The sequence below is a fragment of the Pelophylax lessonae genome (assembly GCF_965119305.1).
Source record: "Pelophylax lessonae genome assembly, chromosome: 12".
NCBI classification, from domain to species: domain Eukaryota; kingdom Metazoa; phylum Chordata; class Amphibia; order Anura; family Ranidae; genus Pelophylax; species Pelophylax lessonae.
In genome coordinates this window covers 217,916,345-217,936,418 of record NC_138779.1, presented here as the reverse complement: position 1 = coordinate 217,936,418, position 20,074 = coordinate 217,916,345, and the positions used below count along the sequence as shown (strand labels likewise).

Here is a 20,074-nt window from a genome sequence, read left to right as displayed (position 1 = left end):
CTCTCGCTTTTCCTCCCCCCCCCCTCTTCTCTCTCTCTCACGTACCCTTTCTCTTTTCCTCTACTCCCCCCTCTCTCCCTCCCTTTCTCTTTTCCTCTCCTCCCCCTCTCTCTTTCTCTCTCACTCTTCTTCTCTTTTTCTCTCATTCTCTATGCGTTTTTTTTAAATTTTTCCTTTTTTTTTCCCTTTTCAGCACCGGAATGTCCAGAGAACAGTCACTATGAGCTTTGTGCACACACCTGTGACGTCACCTGTGCCGGGGTCACCGCTCCCGGTTCCTGCTCAACGAAATGCTCCGCCGGCTGTCAGTGTGATGAAGGGTATCTGTTTGATAGAGGCCTCTGTGTTTCCATGGACAAATGTGGATGTTTTTACAACGGGCGATCTTACAATGTAAATATTCTTCATTCTGAAATGTTTTTGGTTCATGATTGCATTAAAAAAAAAAAGAAAAAAGAAACAAAAATAGATGAATAATAGGAAGTGCTTAATTGAGGGATGGGGGAAATAAGTAACAAAGTTGGTTGAACTTACAATGAAGTTACATAATAGTGTTGAAAGGCGCACGCTGGGCATAAATGTTACATTTTGGATTTCCCATCTGATCGAGTTTCTAAACTTTCCATACTCAAACGAAACCAAAAACTTTTGTCTATATACGCAAGGCCGCTGATAAGGCAGTAAAGCCAGCCCCTCCTGTACTGGTCCCGGGTCCCATCAGTTCAAAAGGGAGGCTGAGCAGAAGGGCCGGCTGTACTGAATTATTGCAGACACCAATCCCTTTCTGCCTTCCCCTGCAATGATGCCAGCTTCTCCCTCCGGCTGCACTGCCAGGGAGGGGTTCTATCACATGCACCCCTTCCATCTGCTGTCCGGGTTCCCATTGTGTGCCCCTTTCCCCCACAGCGCTGCTGGCTTCCCTTCTCTCCTCTCCTCCCGGCAGTTGCTGCGGGCACACAGGGGAATATTTCAGCATAGAGAGTGGGGGGATCCCGTGTTCATGCTGCGAGCCCATTCCCCCCATAGTTAGAAAGCACCCCCTAGGGGCACATTTAACCCTTTGATCACCCCTGGTGTTAACCCCTTCCCTGCCAGTGTCATTATTACAGTAACATTGCATATTTTTAGCACTGATTACTGTAGTAATGTCACTGGTTCCCCAAAAAGTCTAAAAAATGTCAGTTAGGGGTCCAATCTGTCTGGCGCAATGTCGCAGTCCCGCTAAAAATCGCAGATCTCTGCTAGGGATCGACCGATTATCGGCAATGTCGATATATCGGGCGCCGATATGCACTTTCCCTGATATATTGGAATCGGCCCCTGAGGTTACCGATATTGCCGATATTTCGGGAAAGCGATGTACCGGAGTGATCCCTGCAGCTAGAGGCATTACCCCGGTACCGGCGTCGATAGCAGACGGTCGGCTGTCTTGTAATGACAACCGATGCGGCTGAGAAGCCACTCGGCTGTCATTACAAGGAGCTGGAGGGTACGCCCCCCCCCCTCCCGCCGCCTTCCGCGGCTCGCCCGGGTCTCCCATTCCACCAGGAGACCGGGCAACCAGCCTGCACGGCCGCCAAAGAGAACACCCGATCAAAGCAGCATTCAGCTCTGATCGGGTCTCCATGTAAAAAACCTGGAAGTCATTAAGGGGGCAAATCCTTCCGGTCCAGAAGTGATTAAAGTTTAGGGCAGTGTGTGCTCACTGTATAAACAAAGATTTCTTTTCATCTTTCCTTACAGCTTGGAGACACAATTGTCTCATCCGATTGTCTCCAGCAATGCAGCTGTCAGAGTGGCGGCAAGGTAGAGTGCAAAGCATTGGGATGCTCAGAGACCCAGTTCTGTGGACTGAGAGAAGGAATTCGAGAGTGCATCGATAAACGTGGAACCTGCACTCTAAGCCCTCAGGGCAGCTTCAGCTCATATGACTTACTGTCTAACACCGTAGCCCCTGACAACACCTTTGATCTGACCTCCGTGTGTGACCTTGAGGACAAAAGTTGGTTCAGATTGGTGGCCATTACCCAGAGCTGCAGCAATGACGGAAATAGCCAAATCTCTGCCGTTCACGTCTATTTCACCAACTTCTCTCTTGCAATAAACCCACAATGGAAGAGTATGGGTAAGAGCCAAGGGCTGAAATGTGCTTTGTTAGATTTTCAGAGGGAGGTCAAGCATTATTGGTACTATTCTATTTTTAGAACACATTTTCAATATGGAAATCAGTACAAGAAATAATTTAAAAGAAAAAATTGGAAATAGGAACTTGGAAGTATATATACTGTGCATCTTGGTGACTCTTAAAATATGTCAAATTATGTGATTTAATTAGATTTGAATATCATACAGATTTTTATTATAGTCCTAAAAATACACTACATGGCCAAAGGTTTGTGGACCTCCCTTCAAATTTTTGAAATCCAAGACATTTTAGAGAATTGTGCTCTTCCTGCTTTGTGGCAACAGTTTGGGGCAATCCCCTTACTATTCCATGGTGAATGTGCCCCTGTGCACAAAGCCAGCTCCACAAAGACATGGTTTGACCTGTCTGAGGTGGAAGAACTCTAGTGGCCTACATAAAGCCCTGAACAACTCTACTAAACACCTTTGGTATGAATTGGAACTCAAGTGGTCTTCTGTGGCCTACACAGAACCCTGACCTCAACCCTACACAGTGGGCTACACAGAACCCTGACCTCAACTCTGCACAGTGGGCTACACAGAACCCTGACCTCAAACTGCAATGGAACAGGGCACCCCAGACCGGGTACCTCTGTTGAAAGATGCTCCTAGTGCTTTCCGAGGGCTCCAAGCACTCCACCAGACACCATAAGCACTTCAGACTCCACGAACCGCCGCAGCTTGGTTAGGGTCTTGGCATCTCCTACCCACCCTGGACCTATGACAAGGCTCCAGGTTCCTGTGGGTGAACCTCTCTTTCCCCAGAGAGTGCAGCAGAACAAGCTCTACACAAGCTCTTACAAGAGCTCAGTGATTCTCTAAGGGAGTATGGAGGACCATAGCAATCCCTTGCAGCATATCCCCCAATAAGAGACAGAACTCTAGATTGAGGTTGAATGAACTCTGCACAACTTTAATTGAACAAGACTTATATACAGTTTTCACCCAAAAAGTTACCACCCAGATGGACCTTGTTGAAGACTGAACATAATATTCACCATCCAATAGGAACAGAGTTTTACACTCTCATACAGTGTACAAAATATACAATGTGGGACAATCCCCGCTCCCCCTTAGCATCCAATCCACATTCCTATAAGTTTATCTTAAAGCAGACAGACAGACAGGTGGGCTCATTAGCACAGTTAACAATAGGTGAATGGAAAAGGTGTCTCAGACCCTATTTTAGACAAAAGCACTTCAATGATTAGCAGCCATGCTGTCTCTACCAGTTCCTGGATGCCCATATTAGGAGTGGACTTCCTGTACCTTACAGTTTACAGGAATAAAGGTTTAGCTTCTAGGATAGAGGCAAGACTCCATTAGCCCCATGACTTATCCGTCTTTAAATTCCAGTGACGGTGAATACTGTCACACAAACCTACACAGTGGCTTACAAGCACCCTGACCTCAAACCTACACAGTGGCCTACACAGAACCCTGACCTCAACCCTACACAGTGGCCTACACAGCACCCTGACCTCAACCCTTCACAGTGGCCTACACATAACCCTGACCTCAACCCTTCACAGTGGCCTACACAGAACCCTGACCTCAACCCTACACCGTGTCCTACACAGAACCCTGACCTCAACCCTACACCGTGTCCTACACAGAACCCTGACGTCAACCCCACACAGTGGCTTACACAGAACCCTGACGTCAACCCCACACAGTGGTCTACACAGAACCCTGACCTCAACCCTACACAGTGGCCTACACACAACCCTGATCTCAACCCTACACAGTGGCCTACACAGAACCCTGACCTCAACCCTACACCGTGTCCTACACAGAACCCTGACCTCAACCCTACACAGTGGCTTACACAGAACCCTGACGTCAACCCCACACAGTGGTCTACACAGAACCCCGACCTCAACCCTACACAGTGGCCTACACACAACCCTGACCTCAACCCTACACAGTGGCCTACACAGAACCCTGACCTCAACCCTACACAGTGGCCTACACAGAACCCTAACCTCAACCCTACACAGTGGCTTACACAGAACCCTGACCTCAACCCTACACAGTGGCTTACACAGAACCCTTGTCTCAATCCTTGCGTATGGATTGTCAATTGTGAGCAAAGACTTCTTATCCAGAATCAGTACCTGACACCACAATTTGGCACAAATTCCCACAGACACTCTCCAAAATCCTTTCCAAGAGAGGAGGCTGGAAGCCAACTCCATATTAATGTTCATGGTTTTAAAATAGGATACAACAAGTATGGTGTGATGGGCAGACATCTGGATATGCAGTGCATAAAGGAACAAAGAGTTCCAATGCAAATGATAAAAGTCAGTTGTAGGCAATTGGTTTATAAAAAAAAAACAGTTTGGTCTGGTTTAGTTGCTCATAAATGTATAAAACTTTATTTCAATGGGACTGCGGCTTTAAACAACTCACCATGGCTTTTGTTACAGGAGAACGGTAGACCTGTTGGCCTTCCATACACATCCGGCCAAGTGACCGTAAATCCCATCCAAGGAGGGGTTGGGTTGATAAGCGGTGAAGACTTCGACTTTACCCTGACTGAGACAGAAGGTCTGACCGTTACCGTCAACCAGAAGTTCCTCGGGCGCCTTTGTGGGGTTTGCGGAAACTTTAACAGGAATAATGCAGATGATTCAAAGGATCCTAAAGGGAAGTACATTTCAAGCTTCTCCGAATTTATTGCATCTTGGAGATCCGTAGACTTTGTCAGATGGTAAGAATCGCATTACATTTATTTTTCTTAATAATGGACTATTAACTGTGCATTAAAGTAGAAAATATTGCAGCCCAACCATTTTTCTTCCGTGTGTAATGGAGGTTCTGGTGATGTAACAATACACAGCCTCTGGAATATCACTGCTGGCTATATATATATATATATATATATATGCCTTAAAAGTAGTTCTAATTGTAGTGTTTTTTTTTTTTTTTACCTTAAGTGTTACTAAACCCTCAACAGTAAAATCAGTCTGTATATGCAGTAAAGCATGCTTGCTATACTCACTGTGGAACATAAGGGGTTACACCTCTGCATTGTGTAAAAACATCTGTTTGATCCTGTCTCCTGATCCTCCTCTTCAAATGTCCTATATATATATATATATATATATATATATATATATATACACATACATATATATACATACACACACACACCATACATACACACACATAGTACAGATTAGTGATCGACCAATATAAGTTTTGCATTGCCAATACCGATATTTTGGCCATTGCGTATTGGTCAATATTTTCGTACATTTAATTTTTTTTCTCATCACTTGACAGGTACTCTTGTGGAGGGATCTGGGGGACCCCAAACCCCTCCTCTGCACTTAAAACATTCAAAATGCCAAGTTTGGCTGTTTTGAATTAGGGCAAGGCCAATACATATCAGTGGCCTATATGCACTTTCCGATATATCGGTATCGGCCCTGGAACTGGCTGATATTGCCGATATTTGTGACATTCTGCCTTTTTAGGCCGCCTCCCTCGCCTTGGACAGCCTCGTCTGGAGTCGGGACTGGTCTCACGGAAGTGTATCACAGCCATACACCCACCCACAGCAGCCCGGTGCCAGCCAGCCACACCCACAGGCTCTGTACCAGCCAGCCACAGCCCCTGTGCCAGCCACCACAGGGTGCCAGCACGCAGCCACTAAGCATTAAACAAAAAATTAACATGATCAGTACCAGATGTGTCAAAAATTCTTTATTTTTCAAAACTTTAAATGTACAAAATATCAGCCGGAACCGATAAGATGTGACCAAAATATCGGTATCGGCCCTGAAAAAACCATATGGGTGCATCTCCATTTTGAATGCTGTAGTGTTATTTTTTTTTTTTTTTAATCTGGCGCGAGTACCCGGAAGAGATGTCATGACATCACTTATGGGTTTTTACATGGAGACCCGATCAGAGCCGAATGCGGCTTTGATCGGGTCTTCGGCAGCTGTGCAGGCTGTTGCCCCGGTCACCAGGTGGGACGGGAGACCTGCGGAAAGGGGGGGGGGGAATGGATGTCCCCCTCTCTCTCCTTGGAATGACAGCTGAGCGGCTTCTCATCGTATCAACACAGGGCTCTGCATGTCCTCATCAGGGGGGGATGTATGGAGTCATTAGCTCCTGCTGCTTTCAATCACAGCCAGTGTGGAGAAAGCGGGCAGATCAATGCTCAGTGTCAAATAATACACAAAGCCAGCTCAGGAGGGAACACACCTGAGCAGGCACCAGCAGGGGGCACAAAAAAAAAAAAAAAAAAAAAAAGAGAAAAATCGGGGCTACTCTGTGCCAAAGCATTGCACCGAGCAGGTAGGTTTGTTATTTTAATGGAAAAAACAAACTAAAAATATTGAGCATGCACAGGTAAAGTAGTAAACTTTTGAACTAAACACAAGCAATGAAGCATACCACAGTACAATTTTTTTATTTTTTTTAAAGGAAAAAAAAAATAAATAAAAAAATTCCCTCACTTGTAGGGTTATCTTCTCAATTCCCTCTTGGGTCTACAGGACCGTGTGCCAAGGACATTAGGGTTGATTTACTAAATCTAGAGTGCAAAATCTTGTGCAGCTGTGCATGGTAGCCAATCAGCTTCTAGCTTCAATTAAGTTTTGGCAATAAAACCTGGAAGGTGATTGGTTTCCATGTAGAGCGTTAACTCTATATAGAGCAAAACCATATTTTGCACTCTCCAGTTTTAATAAATAAACCCCAGAATGACAACTTTAGCTACCATCATTGTGCCTGACAAGTATAACAATCTACATGGCTATAGAGGCCTTAGTGCAAGGTGGTTGTGAGACCCGATGCCAAGTTTTTCCTACATTTGCCTTAATTGTCAAACAACTTTTCATGTCTTTCATTTTTCCACAGCGGCCCATAAGAGGATTCTTTGTAAGCAAGACTTGAAACGAATTCCAATACCTCGTCGTTCTTTGTAGCTCTCAGACTTTATTAACTCAAAATGTGATTTATCTCTTGGCTTTCTGAAATTCAAGGTGTCCAGTGGATCTCTTCTAAATGTAATGGCTTTATTTTTATTAAAAGACTGCAAATAAAACTGGATTTATTTTGTTAAGAAAAAAGTGAAGCTACAAAGTGTTTTTTGGTGGTAAAAAAGGTGCAACACCCTTTAAACGGTTGAGGGTTTCAGAAGCACATTTCATCTCCTCTGAACCTTTCTGGTGCCAAAACAGCTCAAAATACTTTTCTAAAAGACCAAGACAGACCCGGGGGGGGGGGGGGGGGGAGAGATTTTAAACTTCTGCCTAGCTGTGTCTCCCTCCCCCCCCCCCCCCCCCCCATTTACCCCTCATAGGCTGCTCTTGCCTACACATCATTTCTACCAAAGCAAATATATCACCCAAGCAGCTCAGCTAGTTTCTTCCAGTTAGTCCATGGAATAAGTAATGTAGTGGGGTAAAAACGTAGACAAACATCTCACTATACCTGCAAAATGAGTGATACATACATATGTGTATATATGCATGCATGCATGTAGATAAACCTGACCTCTAGGTGGAGTTTCTATACCCTTATGTAGGCAGCACTACCCCTACTAGAGGAGCTGCTCAACTGTTGTACACTTTCTCTTCACACCTAAAGATGGCACACCTCGCTCACCCAGCATCTACGGACACACCTTGGAGGCATTTTCCAGCATGATTGGGCCCCCATGTACCATGTCAGCTTCATATAGACATGGTTTGACTAGTTTTGGGTCAAGTGTTGTGCACAGAGCCAACCTCAACCCTAGTGCACAGAGCTCCAACCTCAACCCTACTGAACACCTTTGGGAGGAATTCAGCAATGATGGTGAGCCAGTTCTCATCCAAACACAGTGCATAAATGCTCTTTTGGCTGAATTGGCACATATTCCCACAGGCAAGCCAAAAATATGAAAGCTTTCCCAGTGGAGTCGAGGCTCTAATAAATGGTGGTACAATTTGGCTATAATAGCCAAATTGTACCACCATTTATAATAACCTAACTACTCCTATAGGAGTGACTGTCCTAAATCCACATATTGCAGTTTCACTACCACCTAACTCCATATATGTTACAGTACATTACACCTGCCATTGGATTTAGAAACAAAAATCAAAATGTTCAAAATTTTATTTTTGAAAGACCCTTTTGAAGTACAAATTGTTTTACAGAGTTTGATTAATACAGAAGTCTTCACTGAAGTGCAGATATGAGATTCCTTCCAAAAAGCAGAGACCTTCCGGTTTGGATTCCTAGGCTTGACGTTTGCTCAGATTTATTAAAAAAAAACTATATAGCTGTGTTGTTCCCCTCAATACCAAATCCAGGCATAGTCTTTTCATTTTCAATACCAAATCCAGGCATAGTTTTGTCATTTTCAGCAGTACTGAAAGAGAAAAAAAAAAAAAAAAAAGTAAAAAAAAAAAAAAAAAAAAAACAAGACTTCTAAATTGGAAATTCTAAAAAAGGATTACAGATGACTATAGACTCAAGAAAAAAATCCTGAATACACCCGAATGTGCAAGAGTTCCCCAATGCAAATACAAGATCAGCTTATGAGATAAGCATTTAGGAGGTCAGTATCTTGTAGACAGGTGCACAAGTTAATGCCACCTACAAGACTATGCTGAAGCTACCAGGAAAGGGGAGCCTATTAAAGAACCACAATTGTTGCTTTCTCTAGTGAGCGCAGACCTCTGATTTGATGCAGAGTTCCTACAAAATTTTTGACTGCCATTTTAACGAAGGAACCTTTCAATATGGGATTCCACATCATTTGGGTGGGATTCTAGCAAGTTGTTGGTTAGGAAGAGGAACCTTCTGGTCCAGGAGGACAGTACTTTGTGCAGGGACAGGTTCCTGGCGAGTATGGACAGTACAAGTGAGGCTGTGTGGTGCCAAAGCACCTTTCAAGGGTCCTGTATGGTGGGATGGCATTATCTGGTTATTCAGTACAGGAATACCCTGCTTTTAAGTACACAATGGGACCAGAGCATGTATGTAAAACGAAAATGTACTTAAAGTGAAACAATACCTAGGCAAGCTGGCTGGCCACAAATAGGATATGTTGTAGTCCTGGGTCCCCTCACATTGCTCCCCAAGTTTGGTATCCCTGTCACTTATGGTTTGGGAGTAGTGCCATGTCAAGCTGACCAAGATTTCCCATAGACTCCAATTTTAAAAACTGGGAGTAATGCCATGCCAAGCTGACTAGGCTGTGTCCGTACTCGCGAGTGTACTTAACGGGGTATGCCTGTATACTGCCATCCCTCCAACAGAACTGTCCTCCAGTAATGGTACAGTGTAAAACCATATTCTGATCTGTTCTGGACTTTTCTTTTATACTGGACTGTCTTGTGTGACAACCACGTTTCCACTGTGCCCAAACCCATGTGTGTATTCCCTCCCAAGTGCATACCTTGAGACCCTGCCAACAAGCTGGTTATGAGACCAGAAGCACCTGTGAAGTTCTGAGAGAACTCACTTGATAAACCCGATCAATGCACCTGAAATCATGTATGTTTTGCCACATCTACACAAACCCTTCAGATTTTCAAAGTTGAAAAAACCCAGCCACCAGCTCTAAAAACTAGAGATTGAGTTTTTAGGGAGAACTCAACCACTTTGAGAACTTCAGTTTCACTCACCAGCTAAAGTCTTGGGCTTTCCAGGCTTCCATGAGCTGCATGATGTTGGCGACTGGCTCTCCAGCTGGGGAACTGAGGTCATCTGAACTGTCGCGATTGAAGTTTCCACACGCCCCACACACCAACTCTGACAGGCCGTCGAACACATGAATTGAGAAATTCCCGGCATCACTTAACTCAATCTTCATGTTCACATCAATCTGGACAGAAATAGAGTCGTCTTTGGCAGATGCGGAAAGGCTATGGAATGTGATGGGAAAAACATCTGAACGTCCATTTACCTAGGAAATGCAAGGAGAGGACATGTTAATTTGGCTCAGTTGAGCATTTATAAATTTCCTTCATATGAAGAGTTTGTCATCAGTTAAATACACCGAAAACACCACACACACACACACACCTTTACTGGCTGCTGGGAAAGTAATCTTTGGTCAATATATGTAAAACATTTCAATTCAACATGTGCAGTTCAACACAAGACAAAAATTTGTGATTCCGATGTATCCAAATTAAAATACTAGCAAATCCAAAAACAAAAAAAAAAAAAAAAAAAAAAAAAACTAAAATTTCCTCTTTAATGGGATTATCCAAGTTAAATTCAAAACTCATTTTTTCTTCAAAAAGTAAAACCTATTGCTGACTTCCATCAAAGGCTGTTTGAATTTGGAAGATGGCATGGCTTTATTCTAATTTTTGGATAGAATTAACTATTCGTCACAATGAATTGAGTCAATACTTTCAATCCACTGGGGAAAAAAAAAAAAAAACATAAATAAACCCCACACACACTTTGTTACGAAATTGAATTAGTGTAGCACTGCCCCCTTGAGGACTGCTGAGTTTCACACTTACGGGTCCCCCTGGGTTACCATTAGCAACCTTGACGTCTCGCACTTTCCTTCTTGGCTCGTTCAATAAACAGTCCAGGGGTATGCAGTGGTTTGTGTTTTATTGAATTAAGGATGGGAGAAGGAATAGTGGGATACTCCCGAGTTAACCATGCACAAGATTTGAGGACTTTGGTACAGCCAGGTTGTTGAGCCACCTTGCCACGGAGGTGAATTTGGCTTTAAAGTCTCTTTTCCAGAGGACGTGATGAATTAAGTTAATCTTCAGGACACTTAGTATCCCCTTTCTAGGCTGCCGACACCCGTCCACTGACCATCCTACTCTTGGGGTGGCCCCCCTCAGGTTAGGCCCCTTGACACTCCCGAAATGGTTTTTCCAGGGTCTCCCTCTCAGTCAGCTCTCCTGGACCTCTGGGTTCAGCTCCATTCCTCAGGACAAATTCCTGAGGCCACGTGCCACTGCTACAGAGGAGGCAGCCGCCACTCTCTCTCTCTCTCTCCGGGACTCTACTTTTCCAGCCATGGACCCGAAGCACATGTGCTCCTGGCTTTTATACAGTATCCCAGAATGCACCAAGACAGCCTGTCTCTGCCAATCACCAGAACTGTATCAAAGTCTATGCATCCATTGGTCAGGTTTCCTCCCACTGTCTAACGTGCCTCCCAATTGGACCAGTGTAAAACACTCTAGACAGAATGAATCGCATACTGAGCAGACCTCACTAACAGATCCTGCTCTCTGGTAGGCAGAGACAAAATAAGATTTGCCTTCTGCTCCTCGGAGCCAAAAACTAAACTCTCACTAGCACCTACCTAGGAGGGTGCTACACTAATGTAAAGAATTAGTCCAAAAAAGTTGTTCTGCACATGTCTAATTTCAATTATTTAGAACCTATATTTCTATTAAAACTGAGCTAATTTTGGAAGTTTGTTCACTTTGTGAAAATTCTCACAGCCACTTCCTGGAATTCTGGAACACGTATTCCATTATGACGTGCAAGTAGGTACTGCCGTGTCACTTTTCAAAAGAGTTATGCCTTCTCAACTACAGAGGGGTTAGGTGCTGAGAGGAGGAGTTTCAGGAGGCAGAGTCAGTACAGAGATTACTGCATGCAGACAGCAAGGTACCATTGGATATGTAGTCCTTCCAAAACTTGGAGGGGGGTAGGTTTCTTTAACTGTAAAGTGTAGCAAACATTTGTAGGTTTACCCCAGATATTTAATGAATTGGTTCATCGGGGGGGGGGGGGACACACACACACACACACAAATAGTTACTTGTGGCTTACCCAGACCTTCTTACTCTTCGAGATAGTCGTTAGACCTTCAGGGAGGAAAATATGTAGTCGGGCAACGGATGCTGGTGCTCCTGAACAGCTCTGAATGTCAGCCAGTACTCTGAACCATGCCAATGAATTACTGTTACACAAAGAGGTCACCTCTATAAGACCATTCCCAATAGGGCCTCCCGAGAGCCCATCAAATGTGACAAACTTTAGTAGACCGATTGAACATTCAGCCTCTGTCTTGTAACAGCCTCGCACACTCTTCACCAGGTCACAGCGCTCTTTTTCTCCGCACGAAAAGGCTGAGCAGGTCACTCCACCAGCTTGGCACTTACATTGGTGAAGGCAATCTGCACTGATAAAGGACTCTCCCTCCTAAGAAAAAGAAGGAAGAAGTTCAATCTTCAATCCGCTAAGGGAGAAAATTGGCATTGTGCTAGCTGGGAAAGGGGAGAGGTGGCAGCAGATGTTTGCTCATTTCGGGTCATTTAAATTCACTAAAAATTTTGTAGGCTTATATTTTTGGTCTTCCCCTGCAATCACATAAGTGATTAGATAGCTTCAACAGCATATTGACAAGCTGTAGCCATCAGGTTATGTAATTACAGTGAAGGATAGGAAATTGTAAAACCCCTGATAAACATTTTAAAGAATGGCAAGTTAACCTCCCACCCTCTTGCCTGTTCATAGCTTCCAAAAAATAAATAAAAAAAAATAAATATAAATAATAAAATATAAAAATATTAACAACAACAACCAACAACTAAATAACCACCAACAACCACCCAACACCAACACCACAACAACTACCAAACAACCACCCACCAACCACCACCACCACCACCACCACCCACTACCACCACCACCACCCCCACCACCTACTACTACCACCACCACCCACCACCAACCACCTACCACCTACTACTACCACCACCAACCACCACCACCACCCAAACAACTACCAAACAACAACTACCAAACAACAACTACCACCAAACAACTAATAACAATATAAGCTTAGCAAGGACATCTGGAAAAAATGTACCTTTACCAGCATGCAGTGCATATATTCAGCTACACCTTCCATTTAAAATTGTCCCAAGCTAAGCCATCAGCTCCTCTGAACTCAATCGAATCATTCCTCCCCCCCCCCCCCCCCCCCAAGTTGGATTAGGCTAAAAAAAAGGAAAGTGGGAATATTACACCATGAAAGAAGGTAAAGGATATCTAAATCGTAAAAGAACTTACACTTAGATATCTCCCATCGATTACACATCCACACCTGTCCATAGGAACACAGGTGTCCCCGTCATCACTGTCCAAAGCATACCCAGCATTGCATTCACAGCCTTCAAAGCATACGTCTGTACATGTTGTTGGTGCCCAGAGGCTGGCACAAGTTTGTTCACAGGTTCTGGTGCAAAGTTCATAATGGCTGTTGACAGGACAGGGCATGGCTGCAAAAAATAAAAAACAAATTTACTACCTAGGATATACATAACCCAAAAACAAACAAACAGGTTAGAGCATCAAGTCAAACTTCTGGGATATGGATCTGGTCAGTTAAGCAGCGGGGGGGGGGGGGGTTATTGAAATTAACAGGTCCACTGGATGGGCAACAATGAGACAACCTCCAAAAACAGGAATGGTTTTACAGGTGGAGGCCACTGACACCCCCTCCCCCCTCCCATCCCTTCTCTTGTAACCGTTTTCACTAGTTTTGCATTTGGCTAGGGTCAGCGTCGTTACTGGTACCACTAGGCGATACCTGAACCCTATAGAGAGGTTAAAACAGCCAGCCCAACTCCAGGATGGCACATCAATACAGGTCATTGACAGAAGGTTTGCTGTGTCTCCCAGCACAGTCAAGACCATGGAGGAGATTCCAGGAGACCCGCAGTTACTCTAGGAGAGCTGGACGGGACCGTAGAAGGTCCTTAACCCCATCAGCAGGACTGGTATCTGCTCTTTGTGCAGGAAGGAACAGGATGAGCACTGCCAGAGCCCTAAAATATCTCCAGCAGGCCACTGGTGTGACTGTCTGACCAAACAATCAGGAAGACTTCATCAGGGTGGCCTGACATCCTCTTGTGTGCCCTGTGCTCACTGGCTAGCTTCATGGAGCTTGAAAATATATTCACTGGCTAGCTTCATGGAGCTTGAATATATATATATATATATATATATATATATATATTTATATACACACACACACACACACACACAATCCAACAGCCAAGTGGGACTCAAGAAAGGGAGTTGGAGGCTCTACTTTTGCATAGCATGCAAGACAGCGCAACCATACCTTGGATCTTTTATTTTGGACCCCAATCTTTTTTGCTTTATACTTACAACAGAATGCAGGGGTTCTCCAAGATCTGATTGCAACACCAACAGTATGACAAGCAGCTGCATAGGCCTGTAGACTCTTGCACAAGATGTTGTCCTCACCATCAACAGCACATGAGTCAAAGGTACAATCGTTGAAATAGTTGTATGGGTTGACTTTGGAATGACAAGCTCTGAAGGGTCCTGCTGGGTCTATAATCATACCACAAGAGGAGGTTGCATTGTACTGCTGCAGCTTGGGAGCATCACACACTGGGCACACACCTTCGCAGCCATCGCTGCACTTCTCACCAGGGATGTTCACTTTCCAGGAAGCGCCAAACTCATTCACATTTTTTGCAATCTGCCTGTTGGGAAGTTGGAAATCATCTTCCTCATCATTATTGAAATTTCCACAGAGACCACCCATCTTGCCATGGTATGAGCTGGGAATTTCCAGCATCACATGATAGATTGTGTCATAAAGAATCTTCAAACCAAAGTCTGTTTGTAGAACAACATTGGCTCCTTCTTGGTTAATGACAATATAGTCATCGTCAAGAGTCAATGGCAGTTTGACAAGCTCTCCGTTAACCTGTGTAAAGAAAACAAAAAAAAAAACTTTTGAACTTTGGGGTTGCAAATTGGAAACTGATGCAACAAATAAAGCTCATGCCCACAATAAGTCTCCATTCACACTGGTACGACTTGTCAGGCGACTTGGTCAGCCTGACAAGTCACGCACCGTCGTGTCCCATAGTGTAGTACAGGAACAGTTCTAATAGGAGCGACACAAGTTGCTCCGACAAAGGGTCCAGTACTACTTCGAGGGCGACCTGGAGTGACTTGCATAGACATTTTATGAAGTCCGTGCAAGTCCCGGTGCACGCAACTTCACAGGTCGCCCCCCAAGTCGGAGCGCCGTAGTGTGAAACGAGCCCAAGCCAGATGACGCCATTAGATATATATTTTTGACCTATTGAAGACTCTGCTCAATAGAAGGGGGGGGGGGGTGAGTTGGAGGACAGAGCATGACTGGCAATAAAAAAAAAATAAAAATAAATAAAAATAAATAAAAAAGGTGAATTGCTACAGGCAAAGCATGGCCATGACGTTGCTAGGATGTGTCAACAGAAAATGGATTATTCTGTAGAAACACTATCCATGTGGTCACTAGGAGTCAAAACCAATACAAGTATTTAAAAATCTATTTGCCCGACTAGGTTGACCCACAGGCTTTACCATCTGAGAGATGAAACCCATACATATTCAGAAAGTCAAATTTAAAAAAGGAAAAAGTTCTTAACTAAATCCCAATTGAGGGTTGGGAGTCAGCCAGGCAAGCATTTGCTCATTTAGGTGTTAAAAAAGATTCTGGCCATTTCTTCAGTTTCAGAAAAAGGACTTGTAAAAAATAAAAACCCTTACCTTTACTTTAGATCTCATGTCTCGCTTGATGGCCACAGTGTAACCATACACATTTAGAACCACCTGTCTTGTCACGGCCACTTTACCATTGCCATAGCTCTCATTCTCCAGAACCACAGAAAACTGTACGAGACTTGGATCATCAATCACCACATCCGCAAAACTGTATGTACAAGTGCCTTGGAAGTCAAACCTTCGACCATCAAAGGAGATATAATGTGGATCTCCAGAGGCAACACATCTACCGCTCTTCTTGGGTTGACATCCCCAAACTCCGTTGACAAATTTGAAATCCTCCTTCGGTCCACAGGCTTCTGACTGGCACTTAACTAGGCCGTCAGCCCCACACTGGCACTTTTGGTTACACCGGCTCTGTGGGACGAAGACCTCACTTTTCTGGTAATATATATCCTGGTAGACACAGCCACAATCAGGGATGGGCACACACTTGTGACCACTTAGGATGAATCCATTATCACAATAGCATGCTTCCTTACAAGGAGAGTCACAACCAGTGGGTGAAGAGAGCCCATAACATGTCACAGGGCAGGCATTTCTGCATAACTCATAGTGAGTATTTATAGGGCAAGACATGCCTAAGAAAAAGAAAAAAAAAAATAAAGTTTACATTTCAGGTATCCTAACCCAAAGCAGAAACGTTTAGTATACATGTTATACATAAACTAGTAGCCATTTAAAATAATCCATCGGTCTGCTGAAATTTTGCCAAAACTAAAAACACTATTTGTTCAAATTTTAAAGGCTGGTCTGTTTTTCCTTTCAGGGTCCAGTCACACTAGTGCATTGCAGCATTTGTACAGGATGGATATAGGGAAATTTTTATTATATATAATCAAATTTATTATGATCAATGCACCACACCACGCCCAAGGGAAATTTTAGCAGTTAACCAGTGTGAATGGGCCTTGTCTTATTTGGGCCGAAAAGTTAAAATGTATTTTTTTATGGAAAAACAATTTAAACCCACAACACTAAAAATACCAATGCTTATTATAAGTCTTTTGGCACAAGGATATAGAAAATCCTTTATTCTTCAGGAACCATTTAAAGCCAATTGACCAATTCCTCCCCCCCCCCCCAAATTTGGCATCAATTGTTGATACCAGGGCTTTTTTCAACAGGAACGCAGTCCCGGCACCTCCAGGACTCAATGTATGTAATGGCAAGGGGTGCTGGAGGTGTGCTGCAGGGTCTGTTGATGCTGGTTGCTGGGGATCTAATGTTACTGGAGGGAATCTATTATTTCAAGGGGGGGGTCTGTTGCTGGGGAGATCTGTTGTTGCTGGCAGGGGATCCATTGTTGCTTAGGATGGGTCTTATGTTGCTGGGGGGGGGGGGTCCGTCATTTCTGGGAGGGATATACTGTTGAGGAAGAGGTCTATTGTTGCTGGAAGATCTGTTGTTGCTTCCAGGGGTCTATTGTTGCTGAGGAAGGGGTGGTATTTTTTTTTTTTAAAGGTGGTCCATTGTTGCTGGGGGGGGGGGGGTCTATTCTTCCAGAGGGTCTGCTGATGCTGGCTGCGAGGAGATCTGTTGTTGCTGCTAGGGAGGGGGGTGTTTTGTTGTGAGTGGTCCATTGTTGCTGGCTGCAGGGGGATCTATTCTACTGCTTTTCTTGTCATCATTAAATAGCTCAATACAAATTAGTTAGTACCACAAAAGTTACTGTATTATCTAAAAGGGGTGGTCTTGGGAGGTGGGTAATGGGTGGAACCAAGAAACGGTGCTCAGAGGTGGGAAGGGGGCGGAGACAAGGGGGTGACTTGAAAAGGGGGAGTTCCTGCACCTATTCTCTGAAAAAAAGCCCTGGTTGATACCAAGTCATTTTCATCAAAATTTCTCAGGTCAATTTTCACTCCCTTTGCGATTAAGGATTTCTCATTACTTACTGCAGAAATTCGGTTTCCTCCATTCCTGAAGTGCCACACCAGCAGCTTGGCATGCAGCCACATAGAGGCCAATGCCTTTGCAGAACGAAGATGGGTGTCCCTTGTATTGGCAAGCATCATAAATACAGTCGTTGAAATAAGGGGTTGGGTCAATGACCGACAAGCACAGGTCAAAAGGTCCACTGGGCTTGGTGAGAAGTCCACAGTAATTGTCACCCTTGTAGGCTTGTTTTTGATCTTCTGTACACAAAGGGCAGCTTCCGGTACACTCAGGGCTACAACCTGCAACATCACCGACTTTCCAGCTGTTGCCAAAATGAATTGCATTTGCTGCTGGTGTTCCATTTTTCATGATGAAGTCATCGTTGGGGTTCTTGTTATTGTTTCCACATAAGCCTTGAACAGCATTGGCATAAGTGCTAGGTATGGTCACAGCCATATAACTGTCCCAGTCACATGCAACGGTGATGCCAAAATCTGTTTTTATAACGCCCTGTCTGCCGTTGATGAATGCCACCACTTTGTTGGTTTTGAAGTATAGTGGCAGAGATAGGACAACACCATCAACCTGAAATGGGGGGAGAAAAAAAAAAAAAAAAAAAATGTAATCCAATATATTTTAGAGAAAAAAAAAAAAAAAAAAAAAAAAAAAAAAAATGGAATCCAATATTTTAGGGGAGAGGGAAAAAAAAAAAAATAAAAAGTAATTTCGGCTTCATCCCATTAAAAATACATACCAAGATACGACGTGGATGGTCCCAGCTCAGTGCAAAACCTGTGTCATAGGCTTCCAAGGTCACAACTTTAGTATAGGACACCGCTTTGTTTCCACCACGATTGTGGTTCTGGACTTTAATCTTAAAAGCTGTCAGTGAACTGTCACTAGAATTCATGCCAACCAGTTGGTATATGCAGGTACCCATGAAATCATATCTCTTGCCATCAAAGGTTGTGTAGTGTGGATCTCCAGAACTTGTGCAAGTTGAGAAACCTAAGGGCCGACAAGCACGGACTCCATCCATGATCACGCACCGCTCACTTGGCTTACAGCTGCTCTCCTTGCAGACCACCATGCCAAGGCTTGGGTCACACTTGCAGAGCACTCTACAGTTCTGGTCAGCCCAGAACTCTTCATTGGCCTGGTAGTAGGTACCATTGTAGGAACATCCACAGCTTGAGGTAGGAACGCATTTATCACTGCTAAGAACAAAGCCATCATTACACTGACAGGTCTCCACACAATCCTCAGTGCACTGGGATGGGGCTGAACGATCGGTGCAGGTGGCTGGACAGGCATTCCCACAGAATTCATAATGGCTGTTTGCAGGACATTGCAAAACTGGAAAAAAAAAAATGGAGCTGAATACAAGATATTGTAGGTCATTACCTGTAATGCAAATAACCAGTTAGCATAGACTGAGTAAACTCTGACATGTAAATATTGGAGCAAAATTTATGCTAGATATGCCTCAACACTTGCTTTCCATAAGTTGGTAAAATATGTCCCTTTAGACATCCCCGAAAGGAGGGAAAAAAAAAAAAAAAAAAAAAAAAAAAAAGGGGGGTGGGGGGTACTTACCACAACCGGATGGTGTTCTCCAATCATATACTTTAACTCCTTGTTTCCTGCAGATGTTAGCATAGGCATTGAGGGCCTGGCACAGGAATTGGTTTGCTCCACCATTCATGCAAACATCATACAAGCAGCTATCAAAGAAGTTGTCTGGGTTAACTTTTGGGTGACACTCTCCGAAAGGCCCATTTGAAACCTGGCTGATGAGACCGCATTCATCGTCACCTCCGTACAGGCTCTTTTTGGCATCGCTACAGGTTGGACAATTACGTGCAGGGCAAGAGTCAAAGCAGAAAGGATCCCGGTCATTGACTTTCCAACTCTTGGCCCAGTCGATGATCAAGGAGACGGTTCGGTTATCAGAGGTGATGAGTTCATCCTTGACATTTTGATTAAAGTTACCACAAAGACCACGTGTAAGGCCATAATAGCTGCTGGTAAGCGTGACCACAACATGCCATTTGTAATCATAGGACACCTGTAGACCGAATTCCGTACGGACAACAGCAAGGAAGCCACTGATGCTTACTGAGATCTTTCCATCTAGCAATGTTACAGGGAGATTGGTGACGACATCATTCACCTGTTTAGTGAAAGTAAAGACTTTAAAAAGCTAATTCACACTTTAAAACAATTCAACTCTTAAAAGCAGTAGCTGGGTAGAATGAAGTGATAGGATAGAGAAACTTGAGAGATTAGAAATCTTGGCAAAAAAGGTAATGAAATGATAAAAAAAAAACATTAAACATTTGTAATTAGGGCATGGGTCCTAAAAAGGGTTGAGGCCAAAAAAATAAATAAATAAATTACCCACATGCCTTTACAGTGGTGATTTGATGAGAAGCGACACCTAACACTTGCTCTAGTTTCATGGCAC

General features: G+C 43.9%; 2 protein-coding genes across 2 annotated transcripts in view; one reads left to right on the top strand and one right to left on the bottom strand.

The window, feature by feature from the left end:
- Positions 1-7,072, top strand: part of LOC309569037 (IgGFc-binding protein-like) — a gene marked incomplete at both ends in the record, with an annotated part of 58,640 nt that extends 51,568 nt beyond the window's left edge. The window contains 5 exon segments of the mRNA XM_082274798.1: positions 194-393; positions 1,744-2,103; positions 2,105-2,125; positions 4,617-4,900; positions 7,063-7,072. Of these exon segments, the coding sequence (XP_082130924.1) occupies positions 194-393; positions 1,744-2,103; positions 2,105-2,125; positions 4,617-4,900; positions 7,063-7,072 (875 nt within the window).
- A 1,394-nt stretch (positions 7,073-8,466) lies between these two features.
- Positions 8,467-20,074, bottom strand: part of LOC309569036 (IgGFc-binding protein-like) — a gene marked incomplete at both ends in the record, with an annotated part of 29,503 nt that continues 17,895 nt past the window's right edge. Inside the window, 9 exons of the mRNA XM_082274797.1 lie at positions 8,467-8,563; positions 9,825-10,105; positions 11,962-12,333; positions 13,207-13,415; positions 14,311-14,881; positions 15,715-16,310; positions 17,625-18,192; positions 18,362-18,963; positions 19,204-19,780. Of these exons, the coding sequence (XP_082130923.1) occupies positions 8,467-8,563; positions 9,825-10,105; positions 11,962-12,333; positions 13,207-13,415; positions 14,311-14,881; positions 15,715-16,310; positions 17,625-18,192; positions 18,362-18,963; positions 19,204-19,780 (3,873 nt within the window). The remainder of the gene's footprint in view (positions 8,564-9,824; positions 10,106-11,961; positions 12,334-13,206; positions 13,416-14,310; positions 14,882-15,714; positions 16,311-17,624; positions 18,193-18,361; positions 18,964-19,203; positions 19,781-20,074) is intronic.